The sequence below is a fragment of the Talpa europaea genome (assembly GCF_964194135.1).
Source record: "Talpa europaea genome assembly, chromosome: 10".
In the NCBI taxonomy this organism is placed as follows: Eukaryota; Metazoa; Chordata; class Mammalia; order Eulipotyphla; family Talpidae; genus Talpa; species Talpa europaea.
In genome coordinates this window covers 61,768,695-61,786,275 of record NC_140077.1, presented here as the reverse complement: position 1 = coordinate 61,786,275, position 17,581 = coordinate 61,768,695, and the positions used below count along the sequence as shown (strand labels likewise).

General features: G+C 41.4%; 2 protein-coding genes across 2 annotated transcripts in view; both read right to left on the bottom strand.

The window, feature by feature from the left end:
• The window catches only part of IFIT3 (interferon induced protein with tetratricopeptide repeats 3), a gene marked incomplete at its 3' end in the record, with an annotated part of 64,562 nt that overhangs the window by 46,750 nt on the left and 231 nt on the right, over nt 1–17,581 (bottom strand).
• Nucleotides 1,093–17,239, bottom strand: LOC311178103 (interferon-induced protein with tetratricopeptide repeats 2-like; the record flags this gene model as incomplete). Its single annotated transcript, XM_084244483.1, has 2 exons — nt 1,093–2,519; nt 16,390–17,239. 2 exons carry the CDS (start codon nt 17,237–17,239, stop codon nt 1,093–1,095), a joined length of 2,277 nt encoding a protein of 758 aa, XP_084100609.1.

Genomic DNA, 17,581 nt, shown 5'->3' with positions numbered 1-17,581 from the left:
CACTTCTGGATTTCCTCCCCAGGCAGCAGATCCAGTCACAAGAACCTCAGTCAAGTGAGCTCAACCTTCTCCTGGGGCATACATTGTCCTACTCAATCAAATGGAATGAGTTTCCCTTTGTATCTGAGTGACTTCTATTTTCATCTGAAGAGACAAGAGGGAATAGACAAAAAAGAGACTGCAGGATCTAGTCTTTTTCTTTTCTTTCCTATTGTAAATTGGGAAAACTTTCCTATTGCTTCCTGGATGGGGTGTAAAGAGAATCTGTGATACATCCTAATCTCTCAATATGGAGTTCAGAAGAGGAACGAGAATGTGGTGAATGTATGAAATGTTAACAATGTGTGAGAGACAAGTTAGCAGCCTTCTTGTCAGTGCTGGGCAGATGTTGTGCACATGAGGGTGAGTGGTGGTGGGTGCAGGATAAGCTGAATATAAAGGAAACTGTTTTTGTTGTGTTCACTGATTATGACCAGTCAGGATTAGTGGAGCTATGTCATCCCATTGTAATGCTGTTTATCATTGGGTGCTGAAAGACTTAAATAGAGCACAATCTCAGAAAAATTACAATACTCCTTTATGTTCCATCACATCAGAGTTTTATTAACTACATCTACAATATTTTTTTCAAAAATTTATACTATAAATACTTACGGTCTCAAGTACATACAACAATAATACGGAAACTAGTGATACAGTAGTTGGAATTTAATTTTCAGATGCTTGAATTTTAGACATTGCTTTCATTACTTAATGAAAATGTTATTGTATATGTGTATTTATTGAAATGTAGTGATGTAGAGCATTGTGTCTATTTAAGGCGGACATGTGGATTGATACATTCACATATTGTAATATGATTGCCACTGTAGTGATGATAATCTTTGTATCACATGGCATAGCTATCATTTCTTTTTTAAAGGTAAGAATAATTAAGATCTAATGTCTTACAAAGCCCATGCCCAATGTCTACTCCATATCTTTGCCATACCAGTTATTAATGTGTTGAATCTCACTTGGTGTTGGGGCTCAGCTCCCTCCCACCTCTCTGTGGGTGCTGTCTCCCTCGGCCTCATTTCTCAGCTAAAGACACTAATGGGATGAGGCTCCAGAGTCCCAACCCCTCTCAGAGTTGTCACCTGCTGGCTGCATTTCTCCATCCTGCTCCTGAAGGAACTCTAAAAGGCACAAAGCCTTGGCATCTGCTTGGTTTACAGAAAGCCTCTTCCTGGCAATTTTTTGCAGTTTAGTTTTCATTTTTTCTTTCTCAGTGGATTGCTGGTGTATTTTCACACCCTCCATATAATGGTGGATGGCCTTGTGCTCACACTTCATTTGATACAACTGAAAGTTGCCGTAACGCAGATAGAGCCTCTGTTTGGCTATGGGATGAAGTTCTTTGCTGAATTCTTTTTGAAAGTAATTCTCTGCTTCTTTATACTGACCAGCTATTATATAGAGGGTGGCAAGAATGGAGCAGACAGAGAAATAGTTTCCATTACTCTCTTCAGCTATTTTAAAATGATAAATAGCTTGTGCTATTAGTTCCTGAAACTTCTCTCTTTCTCCATACATTTCATTTATGCCCATATTTTCCATGTTGAAGGCTTTTTCTCTATAGCAGTATCCCATATGGAAATGAACATGAGAATTGTCAGGCATATATTCTAAAGCCTTTTCTAGCAGTTCCATAGATTTGTCCAGGTCACCTTTGCTTCGATAAAACTTTGCTGCCTGGCGAATCACATCTGTTGCACACGGGGCATTCTCCAAGGCCTCTTCAACTAACCTCTCTCCTTCATCTTCTTCATTCATCCTTTGCAGTTTCAGAGCCAGGAGGACTTTAAGATACTGGTTGTTGGGATTTAGTCGAATGGCTTCATGCAGAGGTTCAGTGGGATTCTTACGGAGTCGTCTGTCCTCCAGACGATAAGTTGCAATTGCAAGTCCACTGGTGAATTCTGGGTTCTCTGGTTTCCTTTCCAGAGCCTTCTCAAAACACACCATTGCCCTTTCATTTTGCTTATGTCCACACTTTAACCGTGTCCACCCTTCCTCGCTATACATCTCAGGACACTCAATACTGTAAGGATTTGAAAACTTCTCACAAACTTGTTTCACCTTGTCTACATAAGTCTGAGCTTCTGAGAGTCTTCCCAGGTGATAGTAGACCCAGGCATAGTTTCCCCAGGTGACCAGACTTCTGAGTTCTGCTTGATTAGTGTGCTCCTGTTGGATGAACTCTTCAGCTTGCTTTAGGCATTCCAGGGCTGCTTCAGTTTGGCCCTTGCAGTGTTTTATGTAGGCCAACAGGTTGCACATTGTAGCTTTGAACTCAGTGTTTTGGAACTCAATCTGGTTACACACTCTGTCTTCAAAATAACCCAAGGAATTTTCTCCCTCTACCAACTTCCAAGTGAAATGGCATTTTAACTGCTGTAGACTGCTCTCCAAGGAGTTCTTCCTGGTCTCACTATAGGAAAAATGAAGATGAACAATTTTAAACATAGCATCAATTCCTGCAGCAAGAACCAGAGAGCATGGCAAAGATGATTCTCATCTTTGTCAATCAAGAGAGAAAAATCTTTCCTTTTTTTCCTTTTTATATTTTGGCATTATGTTGAAATGTCTGGCAAAGCAGCAATAGAGTGATTGTTGGTAGCAGGAGAACAAGGGAGATTGGGCAGATCTCTGAGCCTGAGGCAAGTTTCCCTCAGAATAGAGCAGTTTTATTAGGGTGCACTGGACCCCGCTTTCTGGTTGGAAGGAACTCTGCAGGGACCGACAAATCTGTAGAAATTGATTTCAGTGATATTTTGAGTTTATGTAGCTTTTCAGAAGTAAGTGTATTTAAATTTTTTTCACTCAGTATTTTATGTTTTGAAAATATTAACTTTATAATTTTCTGTTATTTCAATATGTCCTCAACCTGATATTTGATTTCTGGTTATCGCTCTGAAATTCAATTCTAATTTATCTACTATATTTTCAATTCCTTTGTTCTCCTTATTTGTCTTTTAAAATCTTCATTATTTTCTATTTGCTATCTAATCATTTGAACTTTTCATATATCTTTAATTGACTTTTTTGTTTAGATAAACTTTTAATAATCTAATTAGTTTTGTTTGTCTTTTTATTATTGTGATATATTCTCATTTTCCTGAATGTTTCTATTTAAACCATTTAAATTTTATTGCAACCATTCTTGACTTTTAGTCATTTCCCTGCTTTTGTATTACTTAATCTTTTGTTAGTATTTTTATATAAACGATATCTTGAGATTTTATCTTGGAACAAAATATAATCACCCTTCCCCCCACTTCTCAGGCAGGCGATTTCTGTTCTTAACATGTCTCATTGAATTGATCTCAATAATTTTGCACGTATTGTTCTAATTTGCTTTGGAAACTTTTCTTCCTTCCTGTGCTTTCCTTTCACAACAGGGAGTAAGGCACACAGCCAATGTTCGTATCTCCTTTTTGGGAAATACTCTTTTTCCATTAGGGTGTCCTTTTAACTCTTGAAAAGAGTTCATTTTCCTTCAGTCTTGGTCAAATAAATAAAACAGCAAGAAACAAATAAGCAAAAAAATCAAACACACAAAAAGAAACAACAAAGAGACAAAACCTTATCTTGAAGAGCTTTAGAATGAGCAGGTTAAAATCATTCATTGCTTCAAATTGTTTCACTACATTGCCTGTGTATTAGCATTCCTGAAATGTCATTTTCTCTCACTTATTTTTTTTTTTTTAAGATTTCTTTATTTATTTATACAAGCACTGGGTATAGTCAGAAGTGCAGGAGGTGAGAGAATTCACCAGAGTCAGAGCAGGGAGCAGAACAGGCAGAAGGACCGAAGTACACTGCTGAGGGGAGCAGCAGGAGTGGCAGGAGAGGCCTGTCGCAACATGTGGGATCCTCACCAATGTCTGAGGATGGACCCAGCACTGCAGAGACTGCGGCAGCTTCGCAGCCCAGCGCTCAACCACTGTGCCACCGGGGAGGGGGGGGCCCACTTAATTTTTTTATGGTATATATTAATCAGCCTGCTTCTCAGGAATTGGTATTCTAAACATTTTGGACTCCAACATAGACATCCAATAGAGATCTCTGGAAAGTCCTGTCATGTGGTGAGGATCACTTTTAAAATGCTTGACCAAGTGGGAGATTACACCTGCCACCTCTCGTTTACTTCCTGTGCCCTTTCACTTTTTATATTATTCCCTTACCCCACAATTTGATGGGTCCAGGTCTGGGTACCCAAATTCAAGCTGGATGTGGAACTGAGAAGTCACAGGAGGGAGTCTTTACCCCTTGGGAAGAGTGGTGCAGAATGTTGCACATAGAGACCAGGACACACATGGGAATAACAGAGTCTGGTCCCAGAAGCCCCCAGTATCTTATTTGTTGTGCCAGGACCCCAAACCTGGCCAGGTTCCAGATGCCAGCAAGCTGGAGAAAAGTCAGGGAGCCTGGGCAGGTCATACATGAAGTCTTTATTGTTGCAACAGGAGGCTGGGTACACAAGCGGTGGTGGTGGCAGTAGCCATACACCCACTGTCTCACTGGGCAGAGTTCTCATCTCTTTATACTGTACAAAGAACGAAGCAGGCTCAGGGCCAATTGTGTGCTCATAACGACACAACTAATTAATACATTTTTCCTTGCTTGCAGGATACCATCAAGGTTAAGGGCTATCTGCTGAATTTGCTGAGTCTGCTCAGTGTCTGGAAGGCCTTTGGAAGGTGAAAAAAGAGCCTGAATCACTCTAGGTTCCTTTAGCCTAAGTTACTCCATGTTCCTCTAACCTCATACTATTCTAGGACTGTTGGGGTCACCACACCCCTATGTGTGGGTCCTGTGAACCATGGGAACAGAACCCCAGACAAGTTTGGAAGAACAATTTCTTCCCCTGCTTCTAACACATTCAGACAAATATTGACGGTGTTAATTTGGAAAAATCGAACATAGGGTCAGATAAGGCCAAGCTAAGAACTAACCCTAGTGAAAAACTAACCCATTGTGAAAGCCACAATGACTGCCCTCTCGGTGCAGAGCTAAAGCTGCACCGCAGTGTCTCAGAGTAGTAATTGCACCACCAAAAATCCCATTACATCCTTGAACCCCAAGCGAGAACTAGAAAATCAGAATCTAGTGTGGGCAACTGAGCCCAGGAATCTGTCTTTAGCCAGTTCTCCAGGGAGATCTAGTACATAGTCAAGTTTGAGAAGCACCATCTTAGCACACATGGTCAATGCCTGGTCACCGTCTGTACAGCTAAAGAATAAATGAAAATGAGAAGGACTGAGCGGTCTGTATTATTGGAGAAAGATCCTGCGAGACCATGCTAATATTCTAAGATATAGGAACAAGGTTTTTTTATCGATTCTGAATTACTACAGAAATAGACATCTGTAAATATCTCAAGTCTTTTCTTTCTTTCTATCAGACTGACATGCAGACAAACAGCAAAAACATTGTTTCAGGAAGAGAGATCAGGAAACTTATAGGAGGCAATGTGTCCTGTAGGAATTAAGTGCTGGAGCTGGTATCTCAGGATTCAGGAGTTCTCAGGACTGAGCTTAAATATCAGGTCTGGCTGCCCTCCCTAACCCCCACACCACAAAAAGGAAGAAAACAGAAAGCTCCCTTCTTATCAAGTGAGCTAACACTTCCTCCCCAGGGCAAGCTTGTTTCTGGCATACGAGAAGATTTTAGAGGTGGGAACTATTTTCTCCCAGGACTCCAGCCAGCTCCCATTCATACTTGAGACAGAAGGACTCTAGCTTTCTAAGCGTTAAAAAATGTTTCTGTTGTTTTACCAGTCCTAGTGCAAATCCAGATGAATGAGCATGCCACAAGCAAAATCCATCTCAACATGAAGTGGGTTGCTATCCCCAGTCCATCTTTCACAATGTCTACTGAAAAGAGATCTTTTGTTACATAGGAATTTAGCAAAATAAATAAATAAATAAATAAACTCACGTCATTTGCTAAGCAAAATAAGTCAGAAGAGAAAGACAAACACTGATGGCGTTAATTTAGAGAAATCGAACATAGGGTCAGAGAAAACCAAGCTAAGAACTAACCCTAGAAACTGACTATAGAACAGTTTTGTTAAAATCTTTCACTTAATCCTTTCAAATAAGGAACAAAAGAGTGACAGGAGCACTTTCCCCAAACCCATCTTTAAATGAAGCAACTGCCGGATTAAGCAACTCTGCCCACAGCTCCATGCTCCCCTGGTGAGAGATGCCTTATGAGGCTTGACTATGAGTCTGAAAATAAATTAGGAGGAAACATGTCATCCAGTAAGACAGATACACAACCTGCAGCATATTGATGCTATATGAACAAACATTGCTGCCGCCGAACAGTTCAGGGTCTTTGGGGCCTGACTGTTTGGGACTGGCAAGATAGAATAGTCATTGGCAATACGAGCAAAGAAGGGAGCCTCCTTACCTCATGATCATCACGCTCTTCTGAAAGACTGCAGTTTAGTTTCCTGGACTCTTCAGCAATCTTCCTCCTTTACCTCAAATACATCCTAAAAAGGCCTATTTATGGAAATATCCGTTGTTACTTCTGACTGTTTTTTCTGCACTTGACTTGAGGAAAGAGAAACTGAAACTGGAAAGTGAAACCAGCAGCATTCCCAAGGGAAATGAATCTTGAGCAAGAACCAAACTATGAATTAGGAGAATTTTCTCTGGTTCTGGATGAACTGACAGCAAGGAGCCCAGAGAAGAACACCTTCACAAAGCACCTTACTCTCTTAGTGTCAACCTCCCCTCACTCTGCCTGCCTTGATAGCCAACATGTCCTGCAGCCAGGAAGCCTTCCTGGAGCAGGGGTTTGCTGTTGTCTATACTGCTGCATCTCATGTCCTTGCAATAATACCTGAGCATGGCAGGTGTTCAAAAAGTGGATAAGGAAGATGTGGTATGTATGGACCTAGAGGTATTATGCTTTGTGAGAAAAGTCAGAGGGAGAATGACAAATACTGTATTATTTCCACTTATATGTGGTATATAGAGACATCAAACAAATGGATTGTTGCAGAAATAAATTCTTGCCTTTTACCCAGGCAGGGGAAGAACAAGCGGTACTTTAGGAATGGTGAGGTCAGGAAAGCTTTATTACTCATGCATGAGGTCTCAGACTTGAGTAGTCCCTTAAGGTCTGAGCGCTGATCTAGAGACAAAGAGTTTCTTTTAGACACAACCACTTTACATTGATAAAGTTGGTTAGTTAGCATACTAATTCTTGACACAGGAAAAGGGGAAGGATGCAGATCTTCCAGGATGGCCTGGGAGATCAATCAGCCTAGTAGGCTGCCAGACCTTGTTTAGATATGCTTATTAAGGAAACAAACTTATTATTTACTTTACATTTCCAGGTCTATGACTCTTTTGCAGGGAAAGATTTCTTTTTCTTAGCAGTTCCTTTTCTGGATGAATGAAACAAAAATTAACTTTTAAACCATAAGACCAAATTAATGGTTATTAGCAAGAAAGGGAGAAGGGGGCAGGGCGAGTAAATCAGGGAAAAGGATTCAACTGTGTGGTGAAGGATGAAACTGGACTTTTAGTATGAAAGGAACGTTTTGTATACTGAGGTTGGCTTATAATGAAATTTATATAATATTATAATGTAATACTTCTTCCATAAAAATTATTTTATGAAAGTGTTAGGGGGAAAGGATGTCCTGAGATAATCTCATACAGGCTTTGTGGACTCCACCCCCACTCCAGACTAAAGCCATCAGGACATTGGGAAAGACAAATCCCATCACCACCAAGGGGAGGGTGGCTGGGACCTGAGGGTGGAGTTGGGCAGCCAGGTTGGATATAAAAACCAAACACGTGGGCCTTGCTCTCGCTCTAGCTCGCGATCGCTCGCCTCCTGGCTTCACCGCTCCTGGCTGGCGGCCAACTCTGAGAGCGCCATTTTGTGATTCCTGATCGGCGGATCGGGTAGGACTCATTTAAAACTTTGTCTCCCACTTTTCTCCCAGAGCTGTACATTTCCTCATTTCCCCTTCCCTTGTAAATAAACCTTTTATTAACCTTTCACGTGTGCCTACAGTAGAGCATTGATAAGTCCTTTTAAGCGCGCGGGTGAGGACCCACAGTCAGGCACCCCGTTTTGTATCGGGGTTGCTCTACAACAAAAGTAGTTGCCAAATGAATGAATATATGATTAGCACCAAGGACTCTGTATGTTGTCAGTCTATCCACATTTGATACCGGGGTCTATTTATTCTGCTGTGAGCCCAGGTCAATGACTACTTGTCTCTTCGCTTTAATTTCTCTTCTGTGAATTGGGAATATTCCTGTTACCAACTTGTGATGGTATTGTGAGGATTAAATAGGTTGATATATGAAGTGTCTTTAGGAAAATGCCTGGCACACAATAACTTAGTTTTTACTGTAACTAATAACTAAAATCATTAACCAAAGAGGTCAGAAGGGAAATTTTGATGCCTGCCTTTTCCAGGACTTTAGCTCCTCTGATATTCTAGGATTCATTATCATCCATAATCCAAACCAAATAGTTCCTAATGTTGTAGAGCAACCCCGATCCTGATGGTTTTAGTCTGGAGTGGGGGTGGAGTCCACAAAGCCTGTATGGGATTAACTCAGGACATCACTTCCCCCTAACACTAACATTTCTACACATTCTCAGCTCTCTGAACTCCACAGCATTTAAAATCCCCAGGTATTCAGCAACCACAATCACAATTTGCAGCCATAGTCTGTTATGATAGAAAAACTTTGTTTTATTTAATCAGAAAATGATTATAATGTCCACAGACCCAAGGAAGCACCAGGTGCTTCCTGACTTTAAGGTCAGGAAGTGATGCTGGGAGCCATGCTACTCATGTCGTCTGACAAGGGTCCAGGTATGGTGCAGATTCCTGAAAAGTCAGGAATCTCATTAGCTGACTTTTGCTAGATTCCTCTCATTTGTTTATGGCTAGTTTCTACCATTGTTAAAATATGCATTTAAAAGTAAAACTGCAGTCTACGGCCATACCACCCTGAACGCGCCCGATCTCGTCTAAAAGTAAAACTGCAAATGCTGTTTGATCAATTACTGAATAACCAATTTGACAGCAAATGGCACTGCATGATTCATTGATAACATTGGTTAGTTAGCATACAAATTCTTGACACAGGAAAAGGGGAAGGATACAGATCTTTGAGAATGGCCTGGGAGAACAACCAGCCTAGCAGGCTGCCAGGCCTTGTTTAGATGTGCTTATTAAGGAAGCAAACTTGTCTTTTACTTACATTTCCATGTCTATGGCTCTTTAGCAGGGAAAGAGTTCCTTTTCCTTAATAGTTCCCTTTTCCTTAACAGTTCCCTTTCAGTGACAGTTGGTATGGTAGCTGTTGGAGTATGTATTCAAGAATAAGTCATCAACAATTTTGTGAATGGTTAAGCTAATAACCTTGGCAGCACAAATAATGCACTTGAAAATAGTCAATGTTACTGTTAGGGGGAAAAGGATGTCCTAAGCTAATTCCATATAGGCTTTGTGGACTCCACCCCCACTCCAGACCAAAGCCATCAGGACACTGGGAAAGACAAATCCCATCACCACCAAAGGGAAGGTTGCTGGGAACTGAGGCTGGAGTTAAGCAGCCAGGTTTGGTATAAAACCAGACACGTGGGCCTTGGGGGTCTCCTTTGGGCTCTCCTCCAGCTCTCGGCTCTCGGCCAGCTCTCAGAGTGCCATTGGGTTTCCAGGTTGGCGGATCGGGAAGGAAGCATTTAAGACTTTATTTCCCTATTTTCTTCCTGAGTTGTACATTTCCTCATTTCCCCTTCCCTTGTAAATAAACCTTTTATTAACCTTTTCTGTGTGTGCCTGCAGGAGAGTATTAATAAGTCCCTTTTAAGCTTGCAGGTGGGGACCCACAGCTAGGCAACCCATTTTATATTGGGGCTGCCCTGTAACAGTTTGGCACCCAATGTGGCTTCCAAGCTACACCCGTGGTTGACCAGCCCAAAGTAACTTTCCTTGCGTTGGTCACCATAAGCACACTAGGTCTGCAGGACTCGCAGTGAAATATTTGTTTCACGTCTTGAAAGGTCTGCTTTTTTTTCCTGTGCATACGGTTCTTGTGGGTGTGTTTTTGACCCAAACGTGGCCTCAACCATGAGCTTAAGCAGTTTTATCCCTAGCTTGAATTCTTTCAGTTTTTTTCTGGCCAGGTAACCCGTTTTATATCGGGGCTGCCCTGTAACATTAAACTACTTATATATCATGTATTAACCATTCTGAAAATCAAAAGCTATAACTATCTCCAGCCCTGCCTCTGATGAAATATTTGTAGTTCCTTAAAACAACAATCAAGAAAAAGGAATTTTCCCTTGATCTTAAAGTTAGATACAGGAACTAGGCTGACTAAATAAGTATAGGAATAATAGGTAGAAAAACTCTTTTGTTAGATTAGGAGAATTCCTCCCTTAATTGAGAGCTTGGGGCTAGGGAAGAGTCAGTGCGGCTTGTCTGGCATTGACGCCCTCCAGGCCCTTGGTTCCTTAATATTGAATCAATATCTTATTAAAACAATATACTATTAGATGATAACTTCCATATGAAAGCCTTCTGTTTTTTGCTTTAGTCATATGGTTATATGTTAGTCTAAACTTTATAGGTTAGTTAGAAAATATCCCTTTGTCTCCTTTCCCCCAGGTAACATCCTGTCCTTTGCTTCCCTAGCCCTTAGTTAATCATTCACCATGATAAACATAGAAATGTTAGTTTCAGTCACATAAGTTTTTGCTAGTAATAAAATAATGGTTTAAGATAAATGACTATTCTAAGAATACTTGTGTTTAGCAACTGTGCCTTCTTCAAAACAAAGAATGTTAAGACCTCTGTTGAATGGCAAATAAACCCCTGGCTGTTCTAGAGGAAGATGTGATGATTCTTATCTTCCTACTCTAATACATATGCTTATGTACTCTCAGTTTGCTTGCAATGTATAAATAAAGGGCTGCTGAGACCCTCAGCAGGATGATGTCTGCACCCTGATCAAGTGTTTGTGTCTCCTCACTCCCCTCCCACTAATCCCTCAGATTCGTCTGTGCAGTCTCATCCTTAGGGAAACCCCTGAAACGACAGTTTGCTGAGGCTGGCCCCAGCAAAGTTACACAGAGCAAAGATGTAACTATTTTCCAGAAAACTGAGATTGCTAAAGCAGTTTATTCAGTCTTGCAGAAAACATTATACCTTGGATCGTTTTGCCTAGGGCAGTCAATGTGAAAGCTGTGCTTCTTGACAAGCTACCTATTTATTAGCTAAGCTTATCCCAGTTGAAAACTCTTAGTTTTAAATCCATTCAAGAGTTACAGGTTCTGGGCCTCCACGGTGGCGCAGCGGTTGAGCGCTGGGTTGCGAAGCTGCCCGCAGCCTCTGCAGCACCAGTTTGATCCGCGGCTGCCAGGAGAGGGCCCCATATGGCACACAGACCTCTCCTGCCGCCCCGCTGCTCCCCTCAGCAGTGTACTTCGTCACTCTGTCTGTTCTGCTCCCTGCTCTGGCTCTGGTGAATTCTCTCACCCTCCCGCGCTACTGACTGTACCCAGTGCTTGTATAAATAAATAAATCTTAAAAAAAAAAAAGTTACAGGTTCTAGTTCTAGTCATAGTTCTGTGAATTTATAGAAGTAACTGTTAAGGGACACAAGAATGTTGAAATAGGAAACTAGGTTTTGTTTTTTGCAATTTGCATTACAAAACTGGAATTGGATAGAAATGCTTACATCTTATTACTGAAAGTACTGGCTGGGAGGAAGCACAAAGCAACCACATGATTGCTGTTTTGAAATACCTAGAGGTACTGATTTACTCTTCAGAAATGTGGAAGGCCAGTGCCCGTGGCTATTGCTGCCACAGTAGCAATGTTTGCGCTGTCCTCACACTTGGGTTAGTGTGAGAATGTGCCCTGTGATTACAAAACAGAAAGTGGAAAGAGAAACCAAATTTTCCCTAGCAGTGTTTATCTTGAGAAAATGAAACTTATCGAGTTTTGATTACTCTGGTTGTTACAAATATTTGTCTTTGTCCTAGAGGACAGACCTAGGACAGTCCTTGTGTCAGTCAAGAGTAAGGTAGAGTCCTTGTTTGCTGTCTCCTGAGGGGCTGCATCGACTACAAATTGTATAAATTATTGTCATCAACCACCAGGAATATCACCTTCACCTGCTGGCAATGCAAATTCTCAGGTTCCATCCTAGATGGAGTGAATCAGAAATTCCAAAGGTGGGCCAAACAATCTCTGTTCCTTTCTTTGCCCATCCAGAATAGCTGATGGCTAATTCAATAGTATTTATATCAGCTAGAAGAATTTTCACATATCCTGATGGGTTTTCTTGATCTCCACAAGGGTCTACAAGTTGGGAATAATGTGTTCCCACCTAACATACCATTCCTTCCTGTACATATTAACAAACAGATGTGTGTTTAAAATGATATTTTAAAATTGGCTTAAAATTAAAATTGGTTTAAAAGTGGCTTCTAGGAGGGAGGGAGGAGCACAGGGGACTGAGGTGATGGTGCATGGGTGAATTGGTGAAAGAAATTCTATGGGGACTACACCTGAGGGCGGGGGGAGAAAGCAAACATTGTTTAAAAATGAACAACGGTGTAAAATATATATAAATTAATTAATTAAAAAAATTTGGCTTCTAAAATTTGCTAGAGTTAATTCAATAGCTCCCTATTCTTATTCTTTTTTTTTTTTTTACAGTTAATTCAACATTATTTTTTTTCAGTATCAGCCATTTCAGCTGCATTTGAACAGTCTGTGGGAACTTGGAGGTAAGCAGTTCTCTATATTCATAAGCAGGAAATAAGATCCTCCAAGTTAACTTATGCTGGGACAATTTGGATCCCTCTTGTACATTAGAAATATTTGCTGCATTCATTCATTTATTCATTTGTTCACATACCTATAAATTATAACATATTCAATAAAAACATATAAATACATATTGAATACCTTCTCTCTGTTAGGTACCATTATAAACACTTGGGATACATTAGTACACCAAGATTCTAATCTTTATGGTGGCTTGGATCTTATCAAGAAGGCAAAAATATGGTTATATGGACTGAATTGTGACCCCCTACCCCATTCACATGTTGAAACTCTAAACTTAATGTGACTGTTTTTGGAGACAGGGCCTTCAAGGAGGCAATGCAGATTAAATGAGGTCACAACTGTTGGGCCTTCATTCAATAGAACTGATAACTTTAAAAAGAAAAGAGACACCAGAGGAAAGTCTGTGGGAGGACATGGCAGGAAGGTGGCCTTTGGCCATCTTTGGCAGAGGCCAGCCAAGAAAAGAGGCTTTATCAGAAACCAACTCTGCTGGCACCTTGATTTTTTCTTTTAAAGATTTTGTTTTATTTATGCACCCAAGAACTGGGATATAGGCCAGAGGTGTATGGGCGGAGGCTTAGGGTGGGGGCGGTGAGAGGATTCACCAGAGACAGTGTTGGGGACAGAACAGGCAGACTGACTGAAATACACTGCTGAGGGGAGACCAGGAAGTCTGCTGCGCCATGTGGGTTATTTCCCTGGCCTGGGATTGAATTTGTGTTGCAGAGGCTGCCAATAGCTTCATTGTGCTAAGACTTAACCCCTTACGCCACCAGGGAGGCCCAGCACCTTGATTTTGAACCCCCATAACTGTGAGAAAATACATTTCTGATGTGTAATCTACCCAGTTTAATATTTTATTATGGCAATCCAAGTCAACAAATATAATAGTATTTGTAAATAATAAATAGTATCTGCAAATACAACAGATACTATTTATTACAACAGTATTTGTAACAGTATTTGTATTTACAACAGTATTTGTAAATAAATAGTATTTGTAAATAATAAAATTAGATGTATGTGATAAGAGCTACAGAAAAAAAGAACAAGTAGCGTCAGTAAGAGGAATTATATACTAGGGGAGGATAGAGGCTAAGGTCTAACAGATGCTTACATGGTAGAGGTAGCAACCTCTTTATAACTCAGTTTCTTCATTGGTAAAATAGGAATTACATTAATATTTACCACATAGCATTTTATGATGATTAAATGGACCATTACATATAAAATCCTGAGAGTGCCTGGAACATAATAAATGCCCACTAAGGCATTTACTTCTCTAGTCAGGGGTCACTCACCTAAAAGTGATCTGTGCGCTAATGTGAGGCTACAACTACTGTGTTGTCAAGTGGCTGACATTGGGTTGCCATTTCAGATTCAGTTATGCTCTTGATCTTCCTTCTTGGCCATAGAGAAAACCTGGGATTTTACTGAGAGAATGCAGAGCTAGGAATTCTGTATAAAGGGATACTTGTACTGCCCAAACAGCAGAAAAGTATAAAATCAGACCCCAAATAATTCCCTAAGAAAGGAATTATTGCTTCCATACAACTAGCTGCTCTGATGAAGAAATTCAAAAATATAAACAACACTATAAAAGAAGTTTATTTCTTGCTCAGGTGACTGTCCAAATGTGGTGCTCTTGGGCAGCTGAGAGTGATCCTCCACCCAGTGATTCCTGGACACAGGCTCCTTCTATCCTGTGACTCTGCAGCCCCCTTCTCCCTTCGGGGGAGAAGGCACGTGTGCCTTGTAATGCAGTTCCAGATTGGAAGCCCCTCTCCAATGACAACTTCAGCTATGGAAGTAGAACAATTGCTTGGGTGGGTCCAAGGCTATTTCTATGACAGTATCCTATTCAGTCTAAACAGTCACAATGGGCGTCCTCCCTGGTGGCGCAGCAGGTTGAGCACAGTGCTGTGAAGCTGTCCACAACCTCTGTAGCGCCAGTTTGATTCCCGGCCAGCCAGGGAGATTCCACATGGTGCGGCAGACCTCTCCTGTCTCGCCCATGCTACCCTCAGCAGTGTCTTTGGTCCATATGCCTAATCTGTTCCCCGTTCTATCTCTGGTGAATTCTCTCACCCACCCACATCTCTGGCCTGTATCCCAGTTCTTGGATAAATAAATGAATCTTCTTTAAAAAAAAAAACCAAAAAAAAACCAAACACAGAATGTACTCATACCTTACCCAGGAGAGTCAACCCAGGATGAAGGCAATCATTGCCCCCAGCTCATGGTTCGGGATCTCTAGGTGATGCCCTGTTTCCCCAGCAATCTGGGTGTGATTTTTGTGGCCTCCTGATTTAAAAAAATCTAAAAGACTAGACAAAACTGGCTAACTCCACAAGGATTACACACCATAATCAAATGGGATTTATTCCAGGGATGCAAGAATGGATTAATATACATCAATTATTTTAATACAATATAGACTAATATGTTCTATATTATTATTGCTTATATATATTAAACAATTAATATACATCAATTATTTTAATATAACACATCAACAGAAGTAAAGGTAAAAACCATATGGTCATATCAATAGTTGCATAGAAATCATTTGATAAGACTCGGCACCCATTTATGATAAAAACTCTAAACAAGACAGGAACAGAGGCCTCCCTGGTGGTGCAAGGGTTAAGACGCAACCTATGAGGCAATCCACAGCCACTGCAGTAAGTTCAATTCCCGGCCAGCCAGGGAGCAAAACACATGGCGCAGCAGACCTCTCCTGACTTGCCCGCTGCTCCCCTCAGCAGTGTATTTCAGTCAGTTCTGTTCCCCACTCTCTTTCTGGGGACTCCTCTCGCCGCCCACCCCCACACCTCTGGCCTGTACCCCAGTTCTTGTGTGCATAAATAAATAAATCTTTAGAAAAAAAAGACAGGAATAGAAGGAATCTACCTCAATTAGCAAAGGCCGTATGTCACAAATAAATGGCCCATATAATATTTAATGGTGAAAACTAAAAGCTTTGCCCTCAGGAATAAAGCAAAGATGCCTACTGTCACCAGTTATATTTAACTTAGCATTAGAGGTTTTGACCAGAGACATGAAAATATGTTTATCATTCCAGTAAAAGAGATTCAGGCTAAAGGCAGAACCAGATACCATTTCACACCCATGGGAAAGGCACATCTTAAAAAGACCTTCAGCAATAAGTGCCAGAGAGGATGAGGAGAAAGAGGAACTCTACTATACTGCTGATGGGAATGTACAATAGTGCAACCATTATGGAATGAAATGTGGATTTATCTTAAAAAAAAACTAAGAAGCACTAATACTGTGTGACCCAGCAAGCCTACTCCTGGGCATTTATACAAAGAGTAAGAAACTGTCAATGCAAAAACCCACATGGTCCACAATGTTCATAGCATCATTTACAACAGGTCTGGAATCTTGGCTATTGACTCCCTTTAGAGGCTCTGTCTGTTCTTATGAGTGGTGGGCCCCACCTGCAGCCTCTGCCATTTCTTTACCTCTCTTCTCAGATGGACATGTGCAGGGGACACATTTGCCAGGCTCTGAAGCTGGCGGGTCCAACAGGCATCCCAGGCCTCTCTTAGCATCACCAGATGTTGGGTACCCTTTTCTATTCAGTTCACGAATGAATCTGGAGAGTTGCCAACCCACTGCATCTGTAGTGCTTTGTGAGAGCCATTTATTGGCAAGTTTTCTGAGGTTTGTGATCAGCTTTTCCTTCTCGGTCAAAGTTCCACTGATGTTCAAACCCTCCAAGTAATGGCAGATGGCGGCATCATTGTGCCTGCGTTGGTACTGCTGGAAGTTGCCATACCGCAGATGCAGCACCTGTCTCTCTGCGGAAGAGAGGTCCTTGCTGAATTCCTTCTGGAAGTAATACTCTGCCTCATCATACTGACCTGTAATGGTGCAGAGGCAGGCGAGGTCTGAGCAGGCCTGGGGGAGGTTGACATTCAACTCAACAACTTTCTTAAAATGGTCCACAGCATTTCCCATCATTTCCTGTAGTTCTTCATCCTCATTAGTGGCCCATTTTCTTGACCTCTGTATTTGTCTGATTTTCGCCCTATAGCAGCATGCAATCTGGAGATGCTGGTAGACGTTATTTGGCACTGATTCTAAAGCCTTTTTCAGCAATTCTATAGCTGTGTCCACAATCCCTTTATTCCAGTAATATTTGGCAGCACTGCAGAGGACATCTGTTGGACACGGTGTTTTCTTCAAGGTCTCTTCTAGCAGCTTGTCTCCTTCTGCTTTCTTCTTGAGCTTTTGAAGAGCGAGAGCAAGAAGCACTTTAATATATTGGTTTTCAGGATTCAGCTGGATGGCCTCCCTCAGAAGGTGCATGGTGTTCTCTGTTGGTGCTTTGTCACCCAAACGGTAAAATGTGATCGCCAATCCTAGGGAAAACTCTGCGTTGGCAGGTTTTTTTCCCAGAGCCTTCTTGAAGCACTCCTTAGCCTGCTCATAATACTTTTCTCCCCATTTTAAAAGCGCCCATCCTTCCTCACAGTCAATCTCAGGTCATTCAATGCTATAGGGGCTTGCATATGTCTTGCAAAGATTTTCCACCTCGAAGATGTAAGCCTGTGCTTCTGGAAGTCTACCCATATGATAATAGACCCAGGCATAGTTTCCCCAGGTGATCAGTCTTCTGATCTTGCCTTGGTGGGCCTGCCTGTGTGGGAT